Source organism: Bombus vancouverensis, chromosome 7 (genome assembly GCF_051014615.1).
Source record: "Bombus vancouverensis nearcticus chromosome 7, iyBomVanc1_principal, whole genome shotgun sequence".
NCBI classification, from domain to species: Eukaryota; Metazoa; Arthropoda; class Insecta; order Hymenoptera; family Apidae; genus Bombus; species Bombus vancouverensis.
Window position 1 is genome coordinate 15,400,000 of NC_134917.1, and position 23,822 is coordinate 15,423,821.

A 23,822-nucleotide genomic window follows, 5' to 3' on the forward strand; every position below is an offset into this window, starting at 1 on the left:
TTTACATGTATTACAAAAATTCAATATTTCTTTTTGCATTTCTTACAACAAAATTTCAAGTGAACAGAATAATGTATAAATGCGCGCACAGCCATGACTGTTTAATTTAAAATTCAAACGTGATATTTAATTACATTCATAATAATAACTTATAACATGCAATGAACTTAGAACACTATTCTATCATTTTTATCAACTTCTTATAATTAACACACAATATTAATCGCTTTTTCGAATTCGCTATGTAAAGTTCGAGTTGGTTAATTAAATTCAAAAAATTAAATTTCGCGGAATATAGAATTGGTTTAAATATATATATATATATTCTTAAAAAGATAAAATGGCGGATTGCCATTATTCACCGGTAGTTATTTCAAAATAAGCTAAAGAATTGAAGTTCAAAATATACAAGTGAAATGCATACTAAAGTACATATTGTTCAATAGTTAGCTAGTACGTTTTTAAATGCTAAATATATATCAAAATCTTACATTTTATATATATTTTATCTGATTTTGCTACATTTTTTATAAAACACTATTTATGTTTAATTATATTATAAAATGTAGAAAGATTATCATACATAAGAATAAAAATTTATATTGTAATTATAATTATAAAATATGATCATTTCTTTTAGCTTTATTAGTTACGTATTCAATATATAGTGAAGTTTATACTTAACCTGTCGGATTATACATAGGTTATGTAAGTTGTACTTGCTGTTATTAGGAATATGACATAAAAAATATTATTACACAATGCCCATTTTTTTATATATTTTATTTGTTTTCAGCTTAAAGTTTTCTGTACAGTTGCGAAAATGTCTATTACGTTAAATGTAAATGATCCATCAAAGGATGAAGAATTAATAGAAAATTGTCAGCACTTTAAAGAACGTGCAGAGCGAAATCGTCAAAAAGCATTACTATTAAGAAAATCTAAAATAGTTTCTCATCCTTATATAAGGAGGTACGTTGCCAATATCAATAGTTAGAAAAATAAAAAAATTGTATAACAAAACATTTGTACTTTTTTAAAGTGAGAACGAAGATTCAGAAAAGAGTACATCATATAAAGTTCAAGGACAACGTGTTATAGATAGTGGAGGAGGTTTTCTTATAGAAGAAAGTGATGAATTAGAACAACAAATGGTATAACATTTTTAATTATTTTAATAGTTATTACACTAAATATTAATTGGATTTCATAACTAATATTTTCTTTCTTTTCAGTTACAAATAATATCAAAACCTGCACCTATTCTTGTAGATTTTCCTCATTGCGATGAATGTAAGAATGAATTTAAAGACTCATATCTACTACAAACATTTAATTTATCTGTATGTGATAACTGCAGGTATACAAGCATTATTTGAACTAGCAATTATTTTAATATAAAACTTTAGATTATTATAATTAGTTTTTTATATTAGAGATCCTAAGGGCAAGCACTCTTTGATTACAAAAACAGAAGCAAAACAAGAGTATTTATTAAAAGATTGTGATTTGGATAAAAGAGAACCTCCATTAAAATGTATTACTAAAAAAAATCCCCATAATGCAAATTGGGGTGAAATGAAATTGTATTTGCAACTACAAATAGAACAAAGAGCTTTACAAGTATGGGGTTCTGAAGAAAAATTATTAAAGGAAAAAGAATTACGTGATGTTAAGAGGGAAGGAGCTAAAATAAAAAAATTTAACAAAAAGGTAATGATAAACGTATTTCAAATCTAATATCGTACTTGTACTTTAATACAAAATAATACAATATAGATATTTTTATCTTACCAACTTACTATTTTTGTATTGTACAGATTAAACAATTAAGAATGCAAGTCAGGAGCTCGTTATATGATAAAACATCAAAAGCTTCTCATACGCACGAGTTTGGAGAAGATACATATAATGAACATGATGATACATATACACACACTTGCATTACTTGTGGATATGAAGAAACATACGAAAAAATGTAAATTTTATAATAATGAATTTTATAGGAATTATTGGATTGTGTTTTTAGATATGAGTTTCTTATATTAAGAAATTTATTTACTACTCGCGAAATGCATACACAATAAAAAAGGATAAAAAAATCACTTCCCTTATTTATTTATGTATTTTCTCTCTCTTGTTTAATTTTCAATTGAAATTTATTTTTTGTACTAACAAAAGTTTATACATCATAATGTATTCCTAGTGTTTCTATCATTTAACTAGTTAAAAACGAGAAATATAATTAATAATTTTTATTTGTGTTATAGTACTGTAATGATATATATATATATATCATATATATCATATATATATATATACTTTTCTTAATTATGGAAAACAATTTGATTGTACTCTGAATATTCTACATGTTTTCAATGATAATCTAGCTAAGTCACTACAGCTAAATATTAATATTCTACTATGTAAAAATATAACTATTTCTACAAAAAAATAATCATTTCACCATATTAGCTTCATACAAACATTGTCAACTTTATATTTCATTGTAAATTAAGTATACATATTTCATAACATTTAAAATACTATCCTACTTCCAACAAAATCAAACTTTTAACATATTTAATTCATTCTTGGATTTGATTCAAAATTTCTATCGTTGCACTTTTGTTCAAATTATTAGTCATTTAGTTTTTTGGTTTATGCTCTTCCATGTACACAAAAAATATTACATATTACATATAACCAACCGTTCAATACAAGGTATTCTAGGTACAGATTAAGATGAACTCATTTATATAGCATTAATGTTAAGACTTCTCTATGAACTCCTTACATACATTTTGTACAGGCAGTAACATATTTGGCACAGACAGTTTAATTCCTGTAGTATCTTGGGGAGTACTTATCGCATTTGTTACTGCGGTAGATGATCTGAAATAAAATTTTGTTTTATTTATTCATTTTATATTATTCTTTTAGGGCTTTCCATTATTTTATTTATAGACATACCTGTTGTGCCTAAGATGACTTTTGACTAAATGACCAGCTGTAAGAGCAGCCATTAATGATAATTCGCCGGCAAGTACTGTGGCACATATTATTCTAGCTAATCTGCTAGCATTTTCACCAGGTTGATCAGTATGTGCACCTTGAACACCTAACATAGCCAAACATGCTCCTTGTGCAGGAAGACCAGTTCCACCTCCAATAGTACCAATTTCTATGCTGGGCATTGTACAGGATACATACAGATCTGAACCATCTGCTCCCCATGGTTCCATTAAAGTCATACAATTGCTACTTCCAACATTTTGTGCAGGATCTTGACCCGTAGCGATAAAAATTGCGGTTACAATATTTGCAGCGTGCGCATTAAAACCACCTACGCTGCCAGCTATGGCGGACCCAATCATATTTTTACTTATATTCACATCAACTAATGCGTGAACCGATGTTTTCAGCACATTAGTAACAATATCTGCAGGGACCACTGCTTCACAAACAACACTTTTACCTCTACCTTGAATCCAATTTACTGCTGCTGGTTTTTTATCCGTGCAAAAATTACCGCTTAACGATAATATTTCCATGTCGGGGAAATGTTCCTTTACCGTGTTCAATGACTTTTCAGTACCTTTAGACAACATATTCATACCCATAGCGTCACCAGTAGTAGCCACAAAACGAATAAACAAATGCCTGCCAGCAATGCGTATGTGAATCTTCGTCAACCTTGCAAATCTGCTAGTTAAATCAAAATTCTCCTTCATTTCTTTGAAATTTTCAGGATCTTGCATCCATACCATAGCTTCACTTGCTCTAACGATATTTGGAAACCTCACAACTGGTCCCCTAGTCATTCCATCAGCAACTACGCGGCTTGTTACACCGCATTTTAACAATGCCCTACTACCACGATTTGTAGATGCTACTAAACATCCCTCTGTTGTAGCCATTGGTATATGATATAATTCACCATCGACTAATAGTGGGCCAGCAATTCCAAGCGGTACAGGCACATATCCTACAACGTTCTCACAACAGGATCCTAATACTTTACTATAATCATAATTTTTGTACGGTAAATCGAGGAGAGTATCGAGAAATTTTCCCGCCTCTCCAATTATAAGACGTCTGATTCCAACACCTCGCTCCATGTCACCAACTGCTTTCTCTAACTGATACGCGGCTATATGCTTATTCTTCACTAATTGAATTATTTCCTCGTCCGTTAGCCCACTTGCTCCAAGCTATGAATTTAACAATATATTTAAAAATCAAATATAGATTAACGATATTTTCAAAAATAAATTGGGATATATATACTTATAATACCTTTACTTACATCAGATTTGTATATTTCGAGACATTCTTTTAAGGACCTAGGAACTTTCGATTCTGGAGGCAGATTTTTATCGTCCCGCTTATCTATATTACATTGTTTTTCGTCTATTTGGTCTTCCTTGTCATCGCTCCAATTATGTATGTTAGAAAGAAAAGAGATACTTTGCATTCTACTAAAGTTTTGCTTGAATGGCAGCTTGATGCTAAGCACATTCACATCTTCACTTTCATTTTCTTTTCCTTTCACACATTCATTTTCAACCTTTTCTTCTGTATCGTCTTCTACTTTGGATCGTAATTGTTTAGCGATGTCTCCTTTATCTTCGAAGAAAATAAATTTAACTGCGAGCGCAAGAAGGAGTATCAATATCACGATATTATCAGCACTGACTGACAACCAATTCATTAAATAATTCTTCACTTCGGATGAATTCTCTGTCTTGTTATAAGAATTCACTATGACATGTGAATTCGCGGAAGATACTTCTCTTTCTACAGTAGGTTCGCTTTTGTCACTTCTGAAAGACCAGCGACTAAAATAAATAAATATTTTATGTCAACGATTACATTGATGTAACTTCCTAAGCTTATGAATTATCTAATTTTATTGTATCTTCCCACATACAATAATGTACATAGATTAACCTGCCGCTATTTTTATGTACTATTTTAATAACACTTGAATTTACTATAAAGATATTAATAATTATCATCATCTTTAACTCGACACAGAAGTGTTATACACTGTTTCCTAACTTAACATACGAGGAGATAAAGAAACCCAAACCTCGTAGAGATACTATCTCCTTCTCTGCAATTCATTGAATATGAATCAAATGTATATTTATGCTACTGTGTAATAAGTTGAACCTGACCTGTGGAAGTTAAGAATAAGGAAACTGTCAAACAAGAAATATGCTCAAGTAAAAAAAAATACATATCGTATGGGGCAGATTTGTGATAACTTTTGTCAGTTTTCTTTCTATTGTTATCTGATGTATAAAACATAAAGTTCATTTCAAACGGAAACACGACTCGTATATATTATGGAAAACAGAAAATAAAACAAAAATGCAATACCTGTTAGCGTGTACCACAAATAGGCCAGCAATCATAATCAATTTAACGCGTTCTACTACCGGATTCGGCTTTTGATCCTCTTCGTTTAATGGGTGCATTATAAAAATCTTATCGGCAGTTAACGGTTTCATAGCATTAGTTTCACGAGAAAGCTGAAATATAATAATAGTACGAGGTAGAATGTACAATTCATAAAACTATTTTAACAATTAGCACAGAAATCTAAAAATTACCTCGAGAATAAGTGATAAACATGCAGGATAAAATGTCATAAAAACGATATAATTTACAATAACACCTAAACAAGCGAAGCTGCACAGGATTTCCAATCTTTTGACACCGGATAAAGACCCTATGCTAATAAGTAGAGTTTCTACTAAAGTATCTAACGTAATAGTTGGTCCTAAGAGCGACATGCCGCGAGCAATATTTGCTCGTACTTCTTCTTTGTTTCTGGAACTTAGAGCCAATTGTGCTAATACAGCGGCTTTTGAAAGATCGATAACAAGCAAGAAGAAGAATAATGCATCCCTGAAAAATAATAACTTTATACAATAGGAATTAAAGGAATTTCTAGACTTTACAATCCATTCCGAATAAGGCTTACTTTAAATCAGAAATATCACTGCGTCCGAAATTCATTACGCTGGACGTGAACACAACACTAGAAAATACTGTAAATAGGCCGGCAATACCTGTCAAAACATTACATTCAAGTATTCTTACTATTATCATTAATATCTGCTAATAAATTCTATTTATTATTTTGTTACTTAAAATTAATTCGCGCATTTTTCCCGGTTAAATGTTATGCGAATTCAATAATTAAGTGTCATCGCGTGTCGTACGGAATGAAACGATATTACTTTCCATAAAACTTTCTCTGACACTGAAAGCTTTCACGCGTACCGTGGAAAGATCCGGTTATATGAATAATCGGCCAATACATAATTATCCTAGATTCTTCTTTAAACACGTATTTCGTATCTTCAATTTTCCGAAATATCAATTAAACTTATATATATCCACTTACCTAAAATATATTTTGAACCCAATTTTTGTAAATTGCGAAACTGATGATAGGTGAATAATATAGCTAGACATCGTATTATAGTCATGACTATAATATCAGCTGCATTTAGGTCCTAATAAATAGTCATATATTACGTATATTGTGTAAGCAATTTTGAGGTTTACAACGATCATTTCCATCGTTAAGACATTTCTCGACTCAAATTTGAAAATTCAATTGAAATTTACTCAAAATCTGCTTACATCCAAATTACATCTACCGGGCCGACAATGTAAAGCCAAAGGAAGAGTTCTACTATCTCGAGGATATCCACTTCCGGTCTCCATGTTCAGAATGCATGCTGTGAGTGTGAAGGTCGTCACAATTACTTCTAGGGGGTGCCCAGCACAAAACCGGCCGTGAATTTCGAACAGATGTGTCAGCATGTTTTTTGTTTCTGATACCTACCTACGACTTGAAATGACATAAAATGTTATTATGAATAAGATTATGATAAAAGAATATAAAATATTAAAATAATGTATTTAAACATTCAACATTTCTCCAACGTGTTCTCCATAAAGATCAACTTTAAGGTAGGACATTAAGATATTTCTATATCTCGTGGTAAAAAAAATGTATAAAGTCTCTCTTTCTGTAAAATGGAACTAAAATAGATAGAGTTACCATAAAGAAGACGATACCGCGTGTATGGTGAAGTTGAAGAAAGTGTTCGTTTGTCGAAAGCGTTCTTTATTTATTGTTACAGAAAATATTCGGTAAAATCGACAGGTAGAGCCGTTTATTCTTTTCAACTGAGGGAAGAAGATACCTAACAGATCGCGTAAACATGAAAAAAAGACAAGGAACAACTTCAGCGAAAATAAGTGAAGGATTGAGCGAGTAAAGTGTCACACGGTAACATTCCTTCCACATGTCAATAATGCTCCATATAATCATAACACTTTCAATTACGTTACGCGCTCCACATGTGTGTAATGAAACACGATTTTTTTTTTTTACAAAACCGAAATTCCGCCCGTACCGCTTTGACATTGATATTCGAATACTTGCAGCCGGGAGAAAAATGAAACAACACGAAGCAATGGCGAACGGAATGCAAATGCTAAGAGGAAATATTTTTAGAATCAGAATAATAAATAGATGGATTGTTTTTATAGCGCTACAACGTGTGATTAAATCCCAGGATCTCAGAAACTTAATTAACATTTCAAAGATAAAAATAATTTCAAAGTAAGCAATAAATTTCTACAGCTATGCGTTTACTGAACTAATTATGCGCAATTTCCTATATATGCAAAACAAATAAATGTAAAATAGGAAAAAAAATGAAATTTAATCACAAAAACAAAAGCTGAAAGGATATGCATCAAGAACGGTAACGTTCCAACAACGCAAGAGAACATTTCTGTTCGTACAAACCATTACTATTAATTACTATTACTAACCATTACTATTAATTACTATTAATTAACCAGTATACTGTTATATATTATACAATAAATTGTTTCAGTTCTGACAGTTACATCTATAATTTGTTACCGACCATTTTAGATATACAAACCGTAATAGTAGTAAGTCCATTTGTAATATATGCTAAAGGAGCTTCTTCTTATGAACTTCTTATGAAATATTGGAGCTCATGAATTACCAAACACAAAGTACAGTATATAATTAACTATTATAATTCAAATGATGAGACGACTTTCATAAATATTGGACAAACTAATGCAAGTTTATCTTATAAAAGAAGAAAAGGGAAAAAGGCAGTTCAGATATAAATAAACAAAAAAGACGTTGATTGCATTCAAAGCCAGAGGCATTCAATCCTACAATCTGATGGAATTATAAAGTCACCTTTGGATATATACCTACGATTGTATAAAATTTGAATATTACAAGATTAATTACTATACGTTATCAGACTCGTACAAAAATACACTTGTACGTAGTGCACATATCATTATTTCTTAATGAAGCATAAAAGGTTAAACTTTACCTACTGCGTACAACGGGAGAACGTTGCATAGCTCAAAGTCTTGCTGATAAACTAAATACTCCCTAAAGAAATTACTGAAAAAATTGTGGTCATCGGTACACAAAGTACAATAAATGCCATCTCATTAGAGTCAGAAAACGCGAACATTTAGAGACATTGCTAAACAGGCGTTAGGACAAGAAGAAGAGCAGCTCGTGTATCAAATCACTTTACTTCAATGTTATTGAACATTTTCAAACTTGTTGGACCACTTATACATACATACATGTACATCAAATTTAATAATAAATCGAGTGAACATAAATACAACTATAGCATAAGAGCTATAACTTGTACAAAATTAAGAAGGGTAGAATACCTTCTGAATGTTTTGATACCACTGCAAATTGTGACTTTTCTATAAAGAAAGCCACTCATTAAAAGATAATAACGAAAGAATACTGCATATTTGACCTTTATGAATAGTGGAAGACATGAGCGATGAAATATACACCAATCGCAAGATTAGAAATAGAATAGCAATTATAAAGAAGGATTGAATGATACCAGCAACGTCCGCTGCGTCTGAGCAATGTTCCTCAGCTGTAGGAAATATTGTCACGTGCAAACGCAGCCATTTATTTATGAATAATTATACGAATTAAAATACGAATATTGTTTAAGACACTAGGCTCGAGAGATGTAGCAGCAAAGATTATTTACCGCCGGAATGATAAGCTGACAAGTATTTACCAGTAAAATAAGGGCTGCTAAATATAATTAGCCCGTAAGGTAAAGAATAAGAAGTATCACTTGCAGATATAAAGAAGTATGTGAGAAGTGAGAAGAATTCTGAGCCGACAACGGATTAAGTATCGTGTAACTAGCGAGAAACTAACTCTAACTGATGCACTAACTCTAAACTACTCGAGATGAGGATCCTATAGTTCCTCATACGAGAGTTGTTGGCAGGGTAGAAACATGCTTTAACATTAATTGTTTATACATTTTAGTTTACAAGGGTAGTGCTCAGTTCAGTATGATTGGTAAAACTTCTTCTGCAAGTGGTCACCCCATGAGCACCGGGAGTCGAGGGTACGGAGTCGCCCTAAGGATCTGCACGGGAATTCATTTATGAAATATCGACATAAGCTGGTATAGAAGATAAAAAGAGAGAAAATCCCTGAGTCCCTATTTATGACAGGCAGTTTCTAACAGTGGAATAAGTGCTTCGAGTAATAATCGGTGCTAAAGAAAATAGAATTTCTTAGGTATGTACCTGTATATAAATGTATAAAGATATAAATGTATGAAGCTGTAAATGAATAAAGGGATGAAAACATACATCCTGCACATAGAATAAGAATAAGAAGAAATTCTGGCATGGAATTTAAAATTTTGTACATAATAAAACATGCAATATATGTGTGCATAATAAGTATTTTAATACACATATACGCGTGTAGCCACGTACCCGCATATAAATATATATTACAAAAACAGAAATTAAAATAATAATACATCAATATATCAATTAAATATAGATATATATTATTATACAATTAAACACATTATACATAATTAAATATGCATATGTATTTTCACTACAGGTTCAAAACAATGACAGTTAATCTTTATACATGACTGACTGTAGATCTTATTAAACCATCGTTGAAAGCATTTACTCTATCATTTCTGATTTTCCACAACGTATTTATAATCATCTAATATAAATTTCCTGTATCTAGTCGTTATAGAAAAACATCTTATTCAATGTGGTCGACATTGATCGATACCTTAACATATTTTTAATTACGTATTCCTAATGATAAATGAGAGGTCACGAATGAAACATGAATCTTATGTAAGCCTCGATATTTGTGCTATCAGTGTGACAAGTGTCCTAAAAGTATTACAACCTAAAAGCATATATTTGTATATAATTTTAACATTCTAGAAATCACATTGCAATGTCGATCAGCGTCTATAACATATATATTAACTACATATTAACATAGCATAAATTGATGTAACTATGAAAGAATCAAAAGTAGTTAAACGGTGCGAGGAGTATACTACCGTTCAAATTAATAACACAAATTAATAACACAAATTAATAACAAGGAATAATAGTATAGTACTTCTTTGTTTTTATGTCTCTTTCTCCTTGATAGAAGTTTTGACAAAAACATTAAGTTGACAAAAACATAAGTTAGAATATTTTTTAAACTAATCATTTTTCGACCCAACTACCTTGGTCCTTTTGGTCTTTTGTACTTTTTGCTTTTGATACTTTGCTTTTTTTTTAGAGAATTAAAAATGTATCGAATAATGTATAAAAAAATGTGTTGTTTCGTTTAAGAAAAATGGAGATGACTTCGACTTTTCATCGAAGTAAAATCTTTTGCGAAATTCTTAATATTGCAATTTGTAGTCAGTTGAAAGTCAATTAATTTTTGTTTAAATCATTTAATGTCCGACTATTAGAAGTGTCTGAAAAATTGTAAGGATTTTTAAACCACCTTGTACAGCTGTATAAAATCATTGCATTATTTACATTCTGTTAAAGATGAGCAAGTACCCGGTATTTTGAGCGGTAATATAGATACGTATTTGCTTGTACACCTCTCTTGTACCGTCCAGCTAGTCAACTTATCTCTCAAGAATATCTTGATATTGTACAGAATAAAACAGACTATCAATTTGATTACGATAAATAAAATGAAGTATCACCATTATTTGCGAAAATACACTCCTTGGATTTTCAAATATTGATGAACTTAAGTCTACGATGCACAAGGTTTCGTTCTATCTTGAAACAAGCTTGAGCAAAAATATTTATCCTCCAATAACTTTACGGTAGTTTTTATTTAATTGTAATTATTCTATTTTCTCAAACGATCTTATAAAACAAAAAAGTGAAAAGAAGAAAAAACGTGAAAGCCATGGAAAGCATTACTCCTTCGTAAAATAAATAGAAAGTATGATCGAGCACAATATAACGAACATGAAAGTATATCACCATGCTACCTTCTTTACAAGGGGACTTGGTATATAATTTTTCATAAAAGTATTTAACTGCTGTACTCTTGTCAATTTTTATTCCACAATCTCATCAGTTTTATAATCATTGCTAATATTATCTCAAGGAAACTCTTTGATATTAAACTGGTATTCTCGAAATTTGTTGAAAACATTCAGTTTCTTAAATATATGTCTATGTTTTCTATGTATCTCGATGATTTATCCTATCATCGGGTCTATCTTTATCAGCTGCGTTAAATAATTCGTTTCCTCTGTTCATCTTGTACAAAGCAAAAGATATTATTTTTTACAATATGAACTGAATCCTTAATACAATATGGAAATTTCCGAGTTGCTAAATATAGACTACCCTGTAAGTATACGTGGTGCTGAAACGTTAATAAATAACACTTTTTAAATACTCTATAATTATAATTTAAATACTCTGTAATTAGACTATATCAATTATCTATATGAACTTCAAACGCTGAATAACACGGATAAGGTGTATTACTTAATCTGGTAGTTAAAAAAGATAAACATACAAAAGATACTAGGAACTTTAGTCATACGTTATATAGTACTAATGATAATGTAGAAGTAAAGTAAAATAACTTTAAATAACAGAACAACTTTTGCGCGGTAATTGTTCAAATAACATGACGTGTAGGTGGAAAAGGAAGTTTTAACAGGACACTGTGTATCGTTAACTCCATTATTTCTGACACAAATGAAACAATAGCAATAAATGTGAACATGCGTACCTTGTTAAGGTGCACGTAGCAACTCGATGAAACTCTTGACGTATTGCGCACGTGGTTCAGTATCGCATATATACATGTATGTGCTTGTCAACTCTTCCCTATTTTCTTTTAACGTCAAATAAAATAGTGTCAAAAATATGATATGCAATCGGCAAGGCTTTCTATTTGACTATGTCAAACTCCTGTGTACCTTCGACTTATAAAAATGCAATTAAAAAGTAGTTGTTAATTAAAATATTAAACAATTTGTTTCCGGAAGTACTACCTCTTCAACGGAAGAAGACTTCCACCGAATTTATCACGATTAAAAATCACATATAAAGGTAGACTATTCGATACTTCGAGTTTAGAGGAAGGAAACTAATATGGAACAAGCACAGTCTTAACAGGACGAAGCTCACCAGCAAACAAAGCTGCGCTAACGCTCGAATCCATTCGACCGTCCCGATCGACCTTACAGAATCAGTTTCGACCGTGTTCGACTATTTTCGTGCCCCTTCCTTTCTTCCTTCATAAGCACGTGTCTTCTTTCTCAATACATAATACTGAATCTTTAGTAGTCTAGTTATTAGGAATTATCTGGTCTTTAGTAGTTTAATAATTTAGAGAAGACTAGTCTTTACACGTGATTTGAAATTTGAAAGTAGCATTCGTCGTAATAATCGAATCAAATTTTAATAAATTACCGGGATAACGCGCTGGAATTTCGCGTTTAATCATCTCTTACACATATCATTGCGAAAATCGGGCAACAATATGCATTTCATTTCTTTCACACTTACTCGTACTTTTGTTAGATGTGACGGATGTATCCATATGTCACTTGGTTATTGCCACACTAGTGGTCGAACTATTTTTAAGTATACATTCTGTGAATATATGAATCAAAACAATATTGATAAATCAATTTTTATTTTAGCTATGTATATCAAATTTACATTGATGTAACAATGATAAACAAAACTGTGCAAAGAATTATGTAAAATGTGAATCTTTTCTAACAACATTGTAGAAGTTTGCGTATGACGATTTGACACGGTTTTGTGAGACAATTTACAAATTTAATGTGATTTGTTGTTCTCCATTCTTAGAAAATGTGAGTTTCATGTTTTACGAGAATTCAATTATATACAAAACTTTGTACGAGCATAAAATGCGAAAATACGATTATATTTCGTGCAAGATTTTTTAGTTTATTTCGTACGATAGATATATGAAATATATATGTCGGAGATGAAAGGAAAGCCGAAGCCTTTCCTTCGAAATTTTGGGAACATCCTCTAGTACTCTAGCCTAGATTTTATCATGGCTGTAATTATTCGAAATTTGTGATAGCGAGATTGGTCTCGAGGTGACATTTGGTCGCCGAACGTAACCACGGTCACGGGATGGACGTTGTGCCTAACGGAGGTCTGAAGTGGTTGTATGGTTTTTTCCACAAATGTGGTTGTGGCGGCATGCGGCCTCGGGAGCGGGCCTAGCCACGTGTGATGTTGCCTCGGAGGTGCTGATATAATGTGACAACCATTGTATTAATAATCAAATTCCAGGCAAAAACTGCGTAGCAACGGCGTTTGGAACTTTCTCGATGCTTCCAACGAGTATGTATCAAAATTAAGGCAGAAACTGCCTAGCAACGGCGTTTAGAACCTTTTTGATGCTTCCAAACGAGTATAGAAAACAAATGCAATCGTACAGCGAGAAAAATCTCCACGAGGCTGGCATTTGTGCGATTGCCTTGGGGAGTGACACATCGAGCATTTCAACAATCATGTTTTACGCCTAAAATTAGTTTACGCTTAGTAAAGAGTTATCCCATTGACCGTGGATTCGTTTGAACCCAAGAACATTGTTAATAGCGTTCATTAAACTTATTATTCGTAAATCATACTATTCATTAAACTCACTATTCGTTAAACTTATTATTCATTAGACTTATTATTTGTTAAACTTTGTAGTAGTCTTGTATATACGTGTAAATATAATCTCGGCTTTGTAAAGCAATGGCTAATTCACGTGAAGAGTTGTTACGCGCCCAAAATTCTAACCATAACTCGACATATATATATTTTTTTTCGAATACAAAAAACGTAAATAAAGAGTCTAATGGTCTACATTAAAATTTCAGTATTAGAATGTTATAATAACACTAAATTAAGGACAACTAGAACACTTGGCTTCCATGGAAAATCCATTTATGTGTACATATTGGAAATATCGACGCGAAGGATGATTACAAATTTCGTACATCGCCTTTGAATGAAAAGTAAATAACATTTTAGTTGGAACCGATCTATAAGCGGCTTTAAACATAAACCTTCCTTCTCGGAACTATTTTAAATACAACAAAAGTAGCCAACTCCGTTTCAAGAAAGACGCCATCCTCGTCAGAATCGAACTCCGTCATCTTACCCGAATTTAGCGGATCGTATTACGTGATCACAATTATAATCGATTAATACGTACTTATGTACGTATCGTATATATTATTTAAAATAATTAAATGAATATTTATACTAAAAATATATAATTTGTTTTTGTACGAATAAGTAAACGTAACTTCATGCAGAGAAAGACAATATCTAAGAAAGTTCCATTTAGTCAACTGACTTTCATTTGAGAGTCATTATCGTTTTCGAAAATTGAAGAATCGTCAAATATCTCAATGATGTTGTCATACAAATCATTATCATATTGTATAATATATGGAAAACTATCTGTAAACATTTATTATAAAGGCAAAAAATTGAAGGCCATACAGAAGTTAGTAAGTATAATGTGAAGCCTATACAAGATATGCAGCATACCTGGCTTATAATCGCGAAGTACATTTGTATTTAAACGATTTCTCTTACTAAACGCGTATAGCATATTCATTTGTCGTATCTGTAGAATCTGTCTGAAAATTCCGTATGAATTGACTAAGAGTTCTACAGAGAATTAAACATTTATATTTAACTTAATTAAGTCTCAATATTAATATTGACAACCACGTATACCACAATTGCAATTCGCAAAATTTTAATGCATGAATTAATTATATAGGTATTTTCAAATATTAAACTACATAATTATTGATATAAACGATTGATGTTACCTAACTATTATTGATATCAAGAAATATACCATATAAATATGTTAATTTCACTATTTATTCATAAGTATAGATTTTAATCTTATTCATTACAAAAATATCTATTATATATATGACCAGAATGTCACAATTTTACATTAATTAAAAGATTACATAAAATTGTTTTATTTTATAGTTAATATTCTATTATCACTTGCACATACATATCAATTATTGTAATAAATTGTTTCACATTGATATGTGAACAGATAATTTAATAATTAAGACGTACAACATTAGTGTCCTACTTTATGTCAATGTGGTAAAATATTTTAATCAAGAAATCGAACATTTTGTCACATATTAGTATGAAAACGTTAAGATACTCTAGATAATTTTTGAGAAAATCACTATAACTATATAATAAAACTATTAATAAGCAATAAAATTATCTTCAAAAATAAAATAAAATTGTATATCAAACGAACATAACCTAGAAAAAGAAAAAGAGGGTACTAAATGATCAACATACCGTAAAACTTGTTAGAAGATAAAATACGTTTCATGTAGATATCAGTGTTTAATAACTGGCATATCCAATATGTATGATTCAATATTTTTTTTACAATTTCACAAATTAATTAGCATTCTGTACACCAATACTGGACCTCTTAACAGTATTCTCTCTTACACAAATTATAACGACATCTATAGGACTTTGTCTACAACTTAAAATGATCTCTACTGATAATTTTTGTTTATACACTTTTTTTCTAAACGATATTGGCCAAATATTAACAAATTAAAGTAAATTAAAATATTCTAAATATCCAAAAATGTTAACATATGCAACTATTCAGAATATAACAATAATTTTATTTCACATAACCCACCTATTTTATGGCATATAAATTGTTAGTAGTCTAATCAATTATTTACGGTATTTACATTTATATTTCTGAACAATATTATATTTTAATGCATTTAATTATCATTTCAAATTTAATTTGTTTTTTGAATCTCTGTGGAATATTTAACATAATTCATCATACTTTGTTAGCAGTTCCTCTGACAACATCAGATATTTCATTTGGTAAATGATCTAATGTAGGAATGTGTACAGATAAACTTTTATATACAGAATCTCTATTTCCATCTTTTTTATGCCTTCGTTGTTCCTCATAGTTCAATTGTTGTTTAAGAAAAATAGCATTCTTGAAGAATTCTAAAGTGTTTCCAAAACTCTTTCCAGCACCATTCATTGCATCAATAGCACTTACAGCATACTCTACATCAAAACATCTACCTAAAAGTTGCTGTTGAAGATCAAGCACTTCTACTCGTTTCTCCATCATAGGAGGTAATACTTTCCTTATATGTTCCTGAAGTCTATAAAACGCAAGAGATGGTTCATTTGCAACTATATGCATATTTTCAGATATACGCTCAGTTGCTAGAATATTAAAAAAATAAGGTGTCAGAAACAACCAAAATATATTCATGACAAAGATATACACATGTAGTATATATAGAATCATAACCTTTCTTAACTCTCGCCTCTAGTTCTTGATCTAGTTGATACACTTTTGCAGTCATTATTTAAAATATTTTATTAATATTAAGTTTAAGTACTATATATGTATAAGTAAATACAAATATTGTACAAAATTCTCAAATTAAATCAATTTAATCATCTGAAAGTAATATTTTGCTGTTTTACGATACGCCTCAGATATTTGATACAATTTCTATATTCTTATTAATATTTTACATATGATATTATAAATGAATAAAATCTTTCTTCTACATCAACAAAATTTTTGTATAAACACAATAAACACAACACAAGACATTAATTTATTTTCACCGCCATTTTATTAAACACTCTATACCGGAAGTTAATTGCTAGCAGACTGTGTTTTCCCTTGACGAAACGTGGCATCAAAGTGTGTACTGTTGGCACTTCTCTCAAATGTATCTTCCAGATCGAGTGAAATAATCGTTTCGCTGTCTTGAGTGACATGACGTTCTATCGTACAAAAAGGTAACAATTTTTATTGTATACATAAAACTTATAGAACTATTCATTATAATCATGAGACTTTTGTAAATGTAATAGAAAACTTTGCTATTTTTGTTTAGAATATTTCAATAATGAATAACTATAATATTTTACTCTTTTAAATAATGTAAATTACTGGCTTTTTATGAATGAAATATATAAAACTTTCTACTTTTTACGAATTATAATAAGTAATTTAATAACTACAATAAATTTTGTACAAAAGAATCATCAACTATCATCATTAAAGTCATTTATTTATATATTTGTATAATTTTATGTATAGATTTTATATCTGTTGATAGAATATAAATTAAAAATGTGACACACACACACACACACACATTGAATTTAATCAATATAAACAATGTAATTTTTAGTAATAATAATGTTCTTTTCAATGTTAATATCCTAGCATGAAGTGGCATATCATATTCATAGCATTTGCTGCTTTTCTTCTTACTACATATGCAGAGGAAGAAGAAGAAGCTGCAAGATTATTGATATCTAAACAACTACTTAATAAATACCTTGTAGAAAATATGGACATTGTAATTAAAGTAAGTATAAAAATAAATATGGTTTATGTATATGTAATATTTTTATCTTAATAGAGAATTTATCATTTATAGTATACAGTGTATAACGTTGGCAGCGCAGCTGCATTAGAAGTTGAAATTACAGATAATTCTTTCCATCCTGATCATTTCACTCATGTCAGTGGAGAATTAAATGCAAGGATAGATCGTGTTCCACCCTATACAAATGTCAGTCATATAGTTGTTGTAAGGCCACGTAAATTTGGATACTTTAACTTCACATCAGCCGAAGTTTTATATAAACGCAAAGAAGATGCTCCTAACTTACAATTTGCCGCAAGTAGTGAACCTGGTGAAGCAATAATTGTATCATTTAGAGATTATGATAAACAATTTTCTTCACATGTTGTAAGTAACTACTGAATATTATGTAAGTCAATATAAGCATTGTATTAATTGTAATAAAATATAAAATACTTATGTATCATTTTAGGTTGACTGGGCTGCATTTGCTGTGATGACATTACCTTCATTAGCTATTCCTTTTGCATTATGGTATTCTAGTAAAAGCAAATATGAAAAATTACTTAAAACTACAAAAAAACATTAATCATATACTTATCCTGTCATTCAACAGAAACTTTTTTCTATACAAATATGAGAAATTCGACTGTCCCCCCTTTCTGTACATCTAATTTTATAATAAATATTATTTATAAATAATTTACATTTGCGCGTTCTTCATCATTATGCTTAGTTTAGATTATAAGTATACAAATTATGCTTATTCGTTAATAATTATTTATTTATAGATTACATCTTACGTTCATATAATCTTATAATTAGTAAATATTATTTATTTTTGAGAATAAATAATGTAAAAATTACATAAAACCCTCCCTTTATATAGCAAAACAGTTCAACTGTATAAAGGAATAGGATATGACGAATCCCTGTTACTATTTCTTTACATTATTACTTGAGACTATGTACATATGTATATCAAATAACTGAATGTATGACATGTACATAAATTACATAACTAGAAACCATGTACATATATGTAAAATAATCAACCTATTCTTGAACTATAGTTACATTATATCATTTAATATTCTGCTATGTATAAAATTATGTAACTTAGATTATATATTACAAAATATGCACTCTCTTATGTACATATATACTTGCACACATTTAATATTAACATAAACAAGATGACAAATAATTAGTCTTCTAATAAATTATCTATATATTTTTACATAATTTTGACAACATCATTTTTGTATAAATAGTTAAAAGATACAAATTTAATCGTGATTTGTTTACATCATTCATATGGATTTACAGCAATCTATTCGTTACTAAATAACTTTTAAACCAAGTATATACATACTTCGATAATTATCGATGCTTTAAATCGATATTCGTTACTTTTAATCGAACTGTGTTAATTTAATTGTTATTATTAAAAAAGTAACGGAATCACATTGGATTTCAAATATTTCTTACTTATCCATTATTAGTTGAAGAAAAATATTGTTTATGTAGCTTAAAAAGATAATAATTAATGTTTAAGGAATGTTAAAAATATTTAATTTTCAAGAATATGACCAATCAAGAAAGATTATAGCGCACATATAACATTCATGAAAATACTGCTTAAATAAAACTGTTGATTTTCTTATTTGGCACTTAGTCTTGTTATTTGCCGAAAAATACAAGCTGTTGATGTCTCATTTATTTGATAAGACATTTTATATAACAATACGTATGATTATTAACGATCAATATGTTCTGAAACTTATTTTGTGAACAATTACTGGTTAATTACTTCGCAATTTTCAAATTACTGTAACTGTAGAATAACTATCGATAGATTATCCCGCGTTAGAGTAACTTTAAAGATATTATTTGGATATGTTAAGTTTATTTTAAAAGTAATTGATTCTGAAAGTGAGATTTACTCGCAAGAATGGCCGATGAAACAGAAACGATTCGACTTGCCAACGAAGATATTGAATGTATGGAAGGAGAGATAGATGCTGATGATGTAGATGAAGAAGGTTCAGATGGAGTTGTGGTTCCAGAACTTCAGGGTACATTATCCAAATGGACAAATTATATACATGGCTGGCAAACTAGATTTATTGTTCTCAAAGATGGTACTTTATCTTATTACAAATCTGAGCAGGACAGTGGATTTGGATGTCGAGGTTCAATAAGCTTGTATAAAGCTAATATTAAGGTATGAATTGGTATAAAGGAATCAGTCTCCTATAAGATTTAATTCTCTGATAAAATTGGTAAAAAACTCATGATATTACTCTATGCTATTTGTTTTATTAGGCTCACGAATTTGATGAATGTAGATTCGATGTGTCTGTAAACGATTGCTTAGTATGGTATTTGAGAGCAAGTAATCCAGAAGAAAAGCAGCGTTGGGTGGATGTTTTGAAATCTTATAAGGTACTAAAATTTTATTATATAAATTAAGTAAGTTATTAGATAAATCTAATAAATGTTCTTTTGTTCTATTAAAAAATATATATGTTTGCTTTAAACAGTCGGAATCAGGTTATGGAAGTGAAAACAGTTTGAAGCGACACGGTAGTGCTATTTCACTTATATCAAATACACAATCTATTACAAGTGCAGGTAGCTTCACTAAACGTGGAGTTAGAGGACTAAAAGAGAAGTTAGCAGAACTTGAAACTTTCAGAGATATTCTGATCAAACAAATTGATACTTTGCAGAAATATTTTGATAATTGTGCAGAAAATGCTAAAAATATTTCCACGAAAGGTATATAAATTAATAATTTCCATTTGTGTAGATTCATTTGTTATGTATTCAGTTGTTTCATGTTCTCTTTTATTTTTTAAATAAGTACTTTTTTTTTCTTTGCTTTTAATTGAATGGGAAAATTGTTTCAGAAAATAAAGTGGAGACAATGTTTAATCCAGCTGAACAGTCTGTGGACTTTAAAGGTGAAGCAATAACATTTAAAGCAACGAGTGAAGGTGTGCTAGCAACATTACAGCACTGTGTTGAATTAATGGTGCAACGAGAAGATGCATGGCGTCGTAGATGGGAAAAAGAAATCGAGAGAAAACGAAAAGTGCAAGAACTTTACAAAGCTTTGAAAGAACAAGTTACAATGCAACAAAGTGACTTTCCTAGACCTAGAGTTCTTATTCATGGAGGTCCAGATTATGAGGTTCGATTTTATAAATTAACAAAATATCTTTAAAAAAACATAACATAGTAAAAAAAAATTTTAATGTTTAAGGAAGGTCCACATAGTGCTCTTTGTGATGAAGAATTCTATGATGCAGTAGAGACTGGATTAGATAAAATTGATGAAGAAAATCAACTAAGAGATCGTTTGAAACAAAAATCAGTTTCAATTTTAACTACTCCGATAATGTCAGCAGTTAAACACAGACTTTGGCCAGAGGTAATTATTTATTTTTAAAGTATGCCATATCTATATTACAATAATTACAATCTATAATTACAATCTATATAATAATTTTTAGATACAAAAAATAACGATGGAACAGTTGCATTATGCGCGCCTTGGAGTAGGAGCCGGTGGATGGCAATTATTTGCTGAAGATGGTGATATGCGAATGTACAGACGCGAAGAAGAAGCGGATGGTTTAGTGGTAGATCCTTTGAAAGCTTGTCATGTTGTGAAAGGAGTTACTGGTCATGAAGTTTGTGAAATATTCTTCAGCCCTGAGTATAGGACAGGATGGGAAGCTACCCTTGAAGATATGACTGTGGTTGAAAATATTTCCAAAGATACTTTAATATTTTTACAAACGCATAAGCGAATTTGGCCAGCAAGTCAGAGAGACGCATTATTTTGGTCACATATGCGCCGAGTCTCCGATGATCAAGATCCAGATGCACATGATTTATGGATAGTTTGTAATCATAGTACAGAACATGCTGATTATCCTGTAAGATTTTATATAATTTAATTATATATACTTATATATAACATGAAATATTTATATAGACATGAAATATTTACAGCCAAATACTGGAAAATGTGTAAGGGTTTATCTAACTGTTTGCCTTGTGTGTCAGACTTTTATTGATCCTCCGAAAGATGAAGATGAAATAAAAAGAGAGAATATAACTTGTAAAATAACTTATTGTTCTGTTGGTTTGTACTATATCATTTATATATTTAATCTGTGTATATTGATATAGTAATATTCTATTATATCTGTAACATTATCTTTTTTTGAATACAGTTAATCCTGGTGGATGGGCTCCAGCATCTGTTCTACGTGCTGTTTATAAAAGGGAGTATCCAAAGTTCCTTAAACGTTTCACTAACTTTTGTATTGACCAGTGTAAGGATAAACCAATTATATTTTAAGAATAATTAATAGAACTTCCATATTTTCCATCCAATTTTTCATTTATTACATCAAAGCATTTTCATGCCCTTGATGTACTAATATATCAAAGAAAAAAATCAGAAGTTGAAAGATAAAAATTTGGAAGCAAAAATTCTCTCAAGTAATGAAAGTGTTTTATATACTATTTTTCTTATTTGCTTAACGTGATCGATGTATATATATATATATATATTATAATATATATATTATTATATATATGTATATATTCATAGCTTAGTAAAACAGGATACAAACTGTTACATTGAAAGTGATTTATTAAAGCGTAAAAAAGTATTATATACACTTCCAAAATAACTTTATAACGTGGGACGCATGCGCTAAAGCACTGTTTGTAAATTATATTTACTTCTTTAAATAACAGCTTGTTACTTTATTGTTATACAGAATGCTATCGCAAGTCACTTGTACAAATCTTAACAAATTGAATATATACACATTTATCTATTGTTATATTATATATCCAATTAAACATGAAACTGTATGATACAAATTATATTGTTATTTTTATTTATACATAAAATGTGTACACATTGATACACAGTATAAGGGTCAAATGGGGAAACATAATAAAGACTGTTGTAGATTTGCCGTAATTACTTCGAATCTGTTACTTTAATTTAATTCCTTATCATTGTTGAGATGTCATCAACGAGAATCACATTTTTAATTAAATATTTTTATTTCATTCCTATAATTAGAAAACCATTATTTACTGTACAGTTTTAACAATTAAATATGTACAAGGTTTTAAAATTAGTGATAGAATTTTCGTAAGAAATAAATTTATTTCTACAAATTATTCAACTAAAATAAAAAAAAAATCATATATATATATATACATATTAAATATAAAATTCTTTTATATATACCTCATATGCTCTACTATCAGAACATTGAAATTTGAATTTTGTTCCAATAAGTGTAGCTTAAAAATATTAAAAGAAGATATAGAGAGATGTATAAAAATGCTTCTCTGGTTTCTTACAAACTATTATGATTTACAATAATGGCCAAAATTCCGAACAATTACGTGAAAAAGTATTTTGAATTAAAAAGATTCTATATCAAAAAATGCAACTCTGTAAAAATTGCTTATCACTCAGTAAAACATACTTCCATACATAAGAGATAACAGAACAAATAATGAAATTAAATTTCACTATTGTATTTACAAATTTAATTATTTAATTTTAGCCATTATATTAACAAATTGCTAGTTTGAGCAATTATAGGTACAATATTTAATTCGAACATTATAAAATAATTGTAAACTGAACAAATAGACATACAATTGTTTGTAATTCATGATGTATCTCTATTGAAAAAGATTGCAATTTAATTGATTATGATTGAAGCACTAATAAACAATATATTTACAATGTATCATCCACAAATATGCTATATGCGTTATGGCAAATATACACATATGGAGTATACAATACTCCAAAAATAGTTGGATAGTCTACAAAATTTAAGTCAATTTATATCAAATTTAATAACATTTTAATTCCAATACAAT

The 23,822-nt window shown here is 29.7% G+C and overlaps 4 protein-coding genes across 11 annotated transcripts; 3 read left to right on the forward strand and 1 right to left on the reverse strand.

Annotated features, from left to right (window-relative positions):
- The first annotated feature begins 324 nt into the window (after positions 1-324).
- Positions 325-2,118, forward strand: Xpac (DNA repair protein complementing XP-A cells homolog Xpac). 2 transcript variants are annotated; one of them, XM_033350354.2, is made up of 7 exons: positions 325-453; positions 641-708; positions 797-972; positions 1,043-1,154; positions 1,236-1,360; positions 1,437-1,713; positions 1,821-2,118. In XM_033350354.2, exons 3-7 carry the CDS (start codon positions 824-826, stop codon positions 1,980-1,982), a joined length of 825 nt encoding a protein of 274 aa, XP_033206245.2. In that variant the 5' UTR covers positions 325-453; positions 641-708; positions 797-823; the 3' UTR covers positions 1,983-2,118. The 2 variants fall into 2 exon arrangements, with proteins under 2 accessions (XP_033206245.2, XP_076475983.1); XM_076619868.1 differs by having other exon boundaries at positions 356-428.
- Positions 2,119-2,471: 353 nt separating this feature from the next.
- Positions 2,472-15,931, reverse strand: Hmgcr (HMG coenzyme A reductase). 7 transcript variants are annotated; one of them, XM_033349904.2, is made up of 10 exons: positions 12,453-12,604; positions 12,188-12,383; positions 6,664-6,874; positions 6,422-6,533; positions 5,996-6,083; positions 5,622-5,919; positions 5,389-5,540; positions 4,310-4,841; positions 2,974-4,214; positions 2,472-2,895 (listed from the first exon to the last, which is right to left on the reverse strand). In XM_033349904.2, exons 3-10 carry the CDS (start codon positions 6,844-6,846, stop codon positions 2,772-2,774), a joined length of 2,730 nt encoding a protein of 909 aa, XP_033205795.1. In that variant the 5' UTR covers positions 6,847-6,874; positions 12,188-12,383; positions 12,453-12,604; the 3' UTR covers positions 2,472-2,771. The 7 variants fall into 7 exon arrangements, with proteins under 7 accessions (XP_033205795.1, XP_076475966.1, XP_076475964.1 ...); XM_076619851.1 differs by lacking the exons at positions 12,188-12,383; positions 12,453-12,604 and adding an exon at positions 15,793-15,931 and having other exon boundaries at positions 6,664-6,868; XM_076619849.1 differs by lacking the exons at positions 12,188-12,383; positions 12,453-12,604 and adding an exon at positions 15,793-15,931.
- A 1,241-nt stretch (positions 15,932-17,172) lies between these two features.
- Positions 17,173-18,588, forward strand: SsRbeta (signal sequence receptor beta). Its single transcript, XM_033350479.2, has 4 exons — positions 17,173-17,304; positions 17,738-17,882; positions 17,955-18,269; positions 18,355-18,588. The coding sequence occupies exons 1-4, from the start codon at positions 17,282-17,284 to the stop codon at positions 18,469-18,471; spliced, it is 600 nt and encodes a 199-aa protein (XP_033206370.1). The 5' UTR covers positions 17,173-17,281; the 3' UTR covers positions 18,472-18,588.
- Positions 18,589-19,541: 953 nt separating this feature from the next.
- On the forward strand, positions 19,542-22,896 carry cert (ceramide transfer protein). The gene is made up of 8 exons (XM_076619853.1): positions 19,542-20,109; positions 20,211-20,330; positions 20,429-20,666; positions 20,798-21,081; positions 21,154-21,321; positions 21,404-21,832; positions 21,909-22,041; positions 22,133-22,896. Exons 1-8 carry the CDS (start codon positions 19,837-19,839, stop codon positions 22,258-22,260), a joined length of 1,773 nt encoding a protein of 590 aa, XP_076475968.1. The 5' UTR covers positions 19,542-19,836; the 3' UTR covers positions 22,261-22,896.
- The last annotated feature ends 926 nt before the right edge of the window (positions 22,897-23,822 follow it).

Excerpts from the sequence above, each read along its gene's own strand:
- Xpac (XM_033350354.2), top strand. The coding sequence starts at position 824 with ATGTCTATTACGTTAAATGTAAATGATCCATCAAAGGATGAAGAATTA. Across the intron at positions 973-1,042 it reads TCTCATCCTTATATAAGGAG|TGAGAACGAAGATTCAGAAA; the intron begins GTACGTTGCCAA and ends ACTTTTTTAAAG. Across the intron at positions 1,361-1,436 it reads TCTGTATGTGATAACTGCAG|AGATCCTAAGGGCAAGCACT; the intron begins GTATACAAGCAT and ends TTTTTATATTAG.
- Hmgcr (XM_076619851.1), bottom strand. The coding sequence starts at position 6,846 with ATGCTGACACATCTGTTCGAAATTCACGGCCGGTTTTGTGCTGGGCAC. Across the intron at positions 5,541-5,621 it reads GTTTATCACTTATTCTCGAG|CTTTCTCGTGAAACTAATGC; the intron begins GTAATTTTTAGA and ends ATTATATTTCAG. Across the intron at positions 4,842-5,388 it reads TTTGTGGTACACGCTAACAG|TCGCTGGTCTTTCAGAAGTG; the intron begins GTATTGCATTTT and ends TATTTATTTTAG.
- SsRbeta (XM_033350479.2), top strand. The coding sequence starts at position 17,282 with ATGACGTTCTATCGTACAAAAAG. Across the intron at positions 17,883-17,954 it reads ATATGGACATTGTAATTAAA|TATACAGTGTATAACGTTGG; the intron begins GTAAGTATAAAA and ends TATCATTTATAG. Across the intron at positions 18,270-18,354 it reads AACAATTTTCTTCACATGTT|GTTGACTGGGCTGCATTTGC; the intron begins GTAAGTAACTAC and ends GTATCATTTTAG.
- cert (XM_076619853.1), top strand. The coding sequence starts at position 19,837 with ATGGCCGATGAAACAGAAACGATTCGACTTGCCAACGAAGATATTGAA. Across the intron at positions 20,331-20,428 it reads ATGTTTTGAAATCTTATAAG|TCGGAATCAGGTTATGGAAG; the intron begins GTACTAAAATTT and ends TGCTTTAAACAG. Across the intron at positions 21,082-21,153 it reads ATGGAGGTCCAGATTATGAG|GAAGGTCCACATAGTGCTCT; the intron begins GTTCGATTTTAT and ends TTAATGTTTAAG.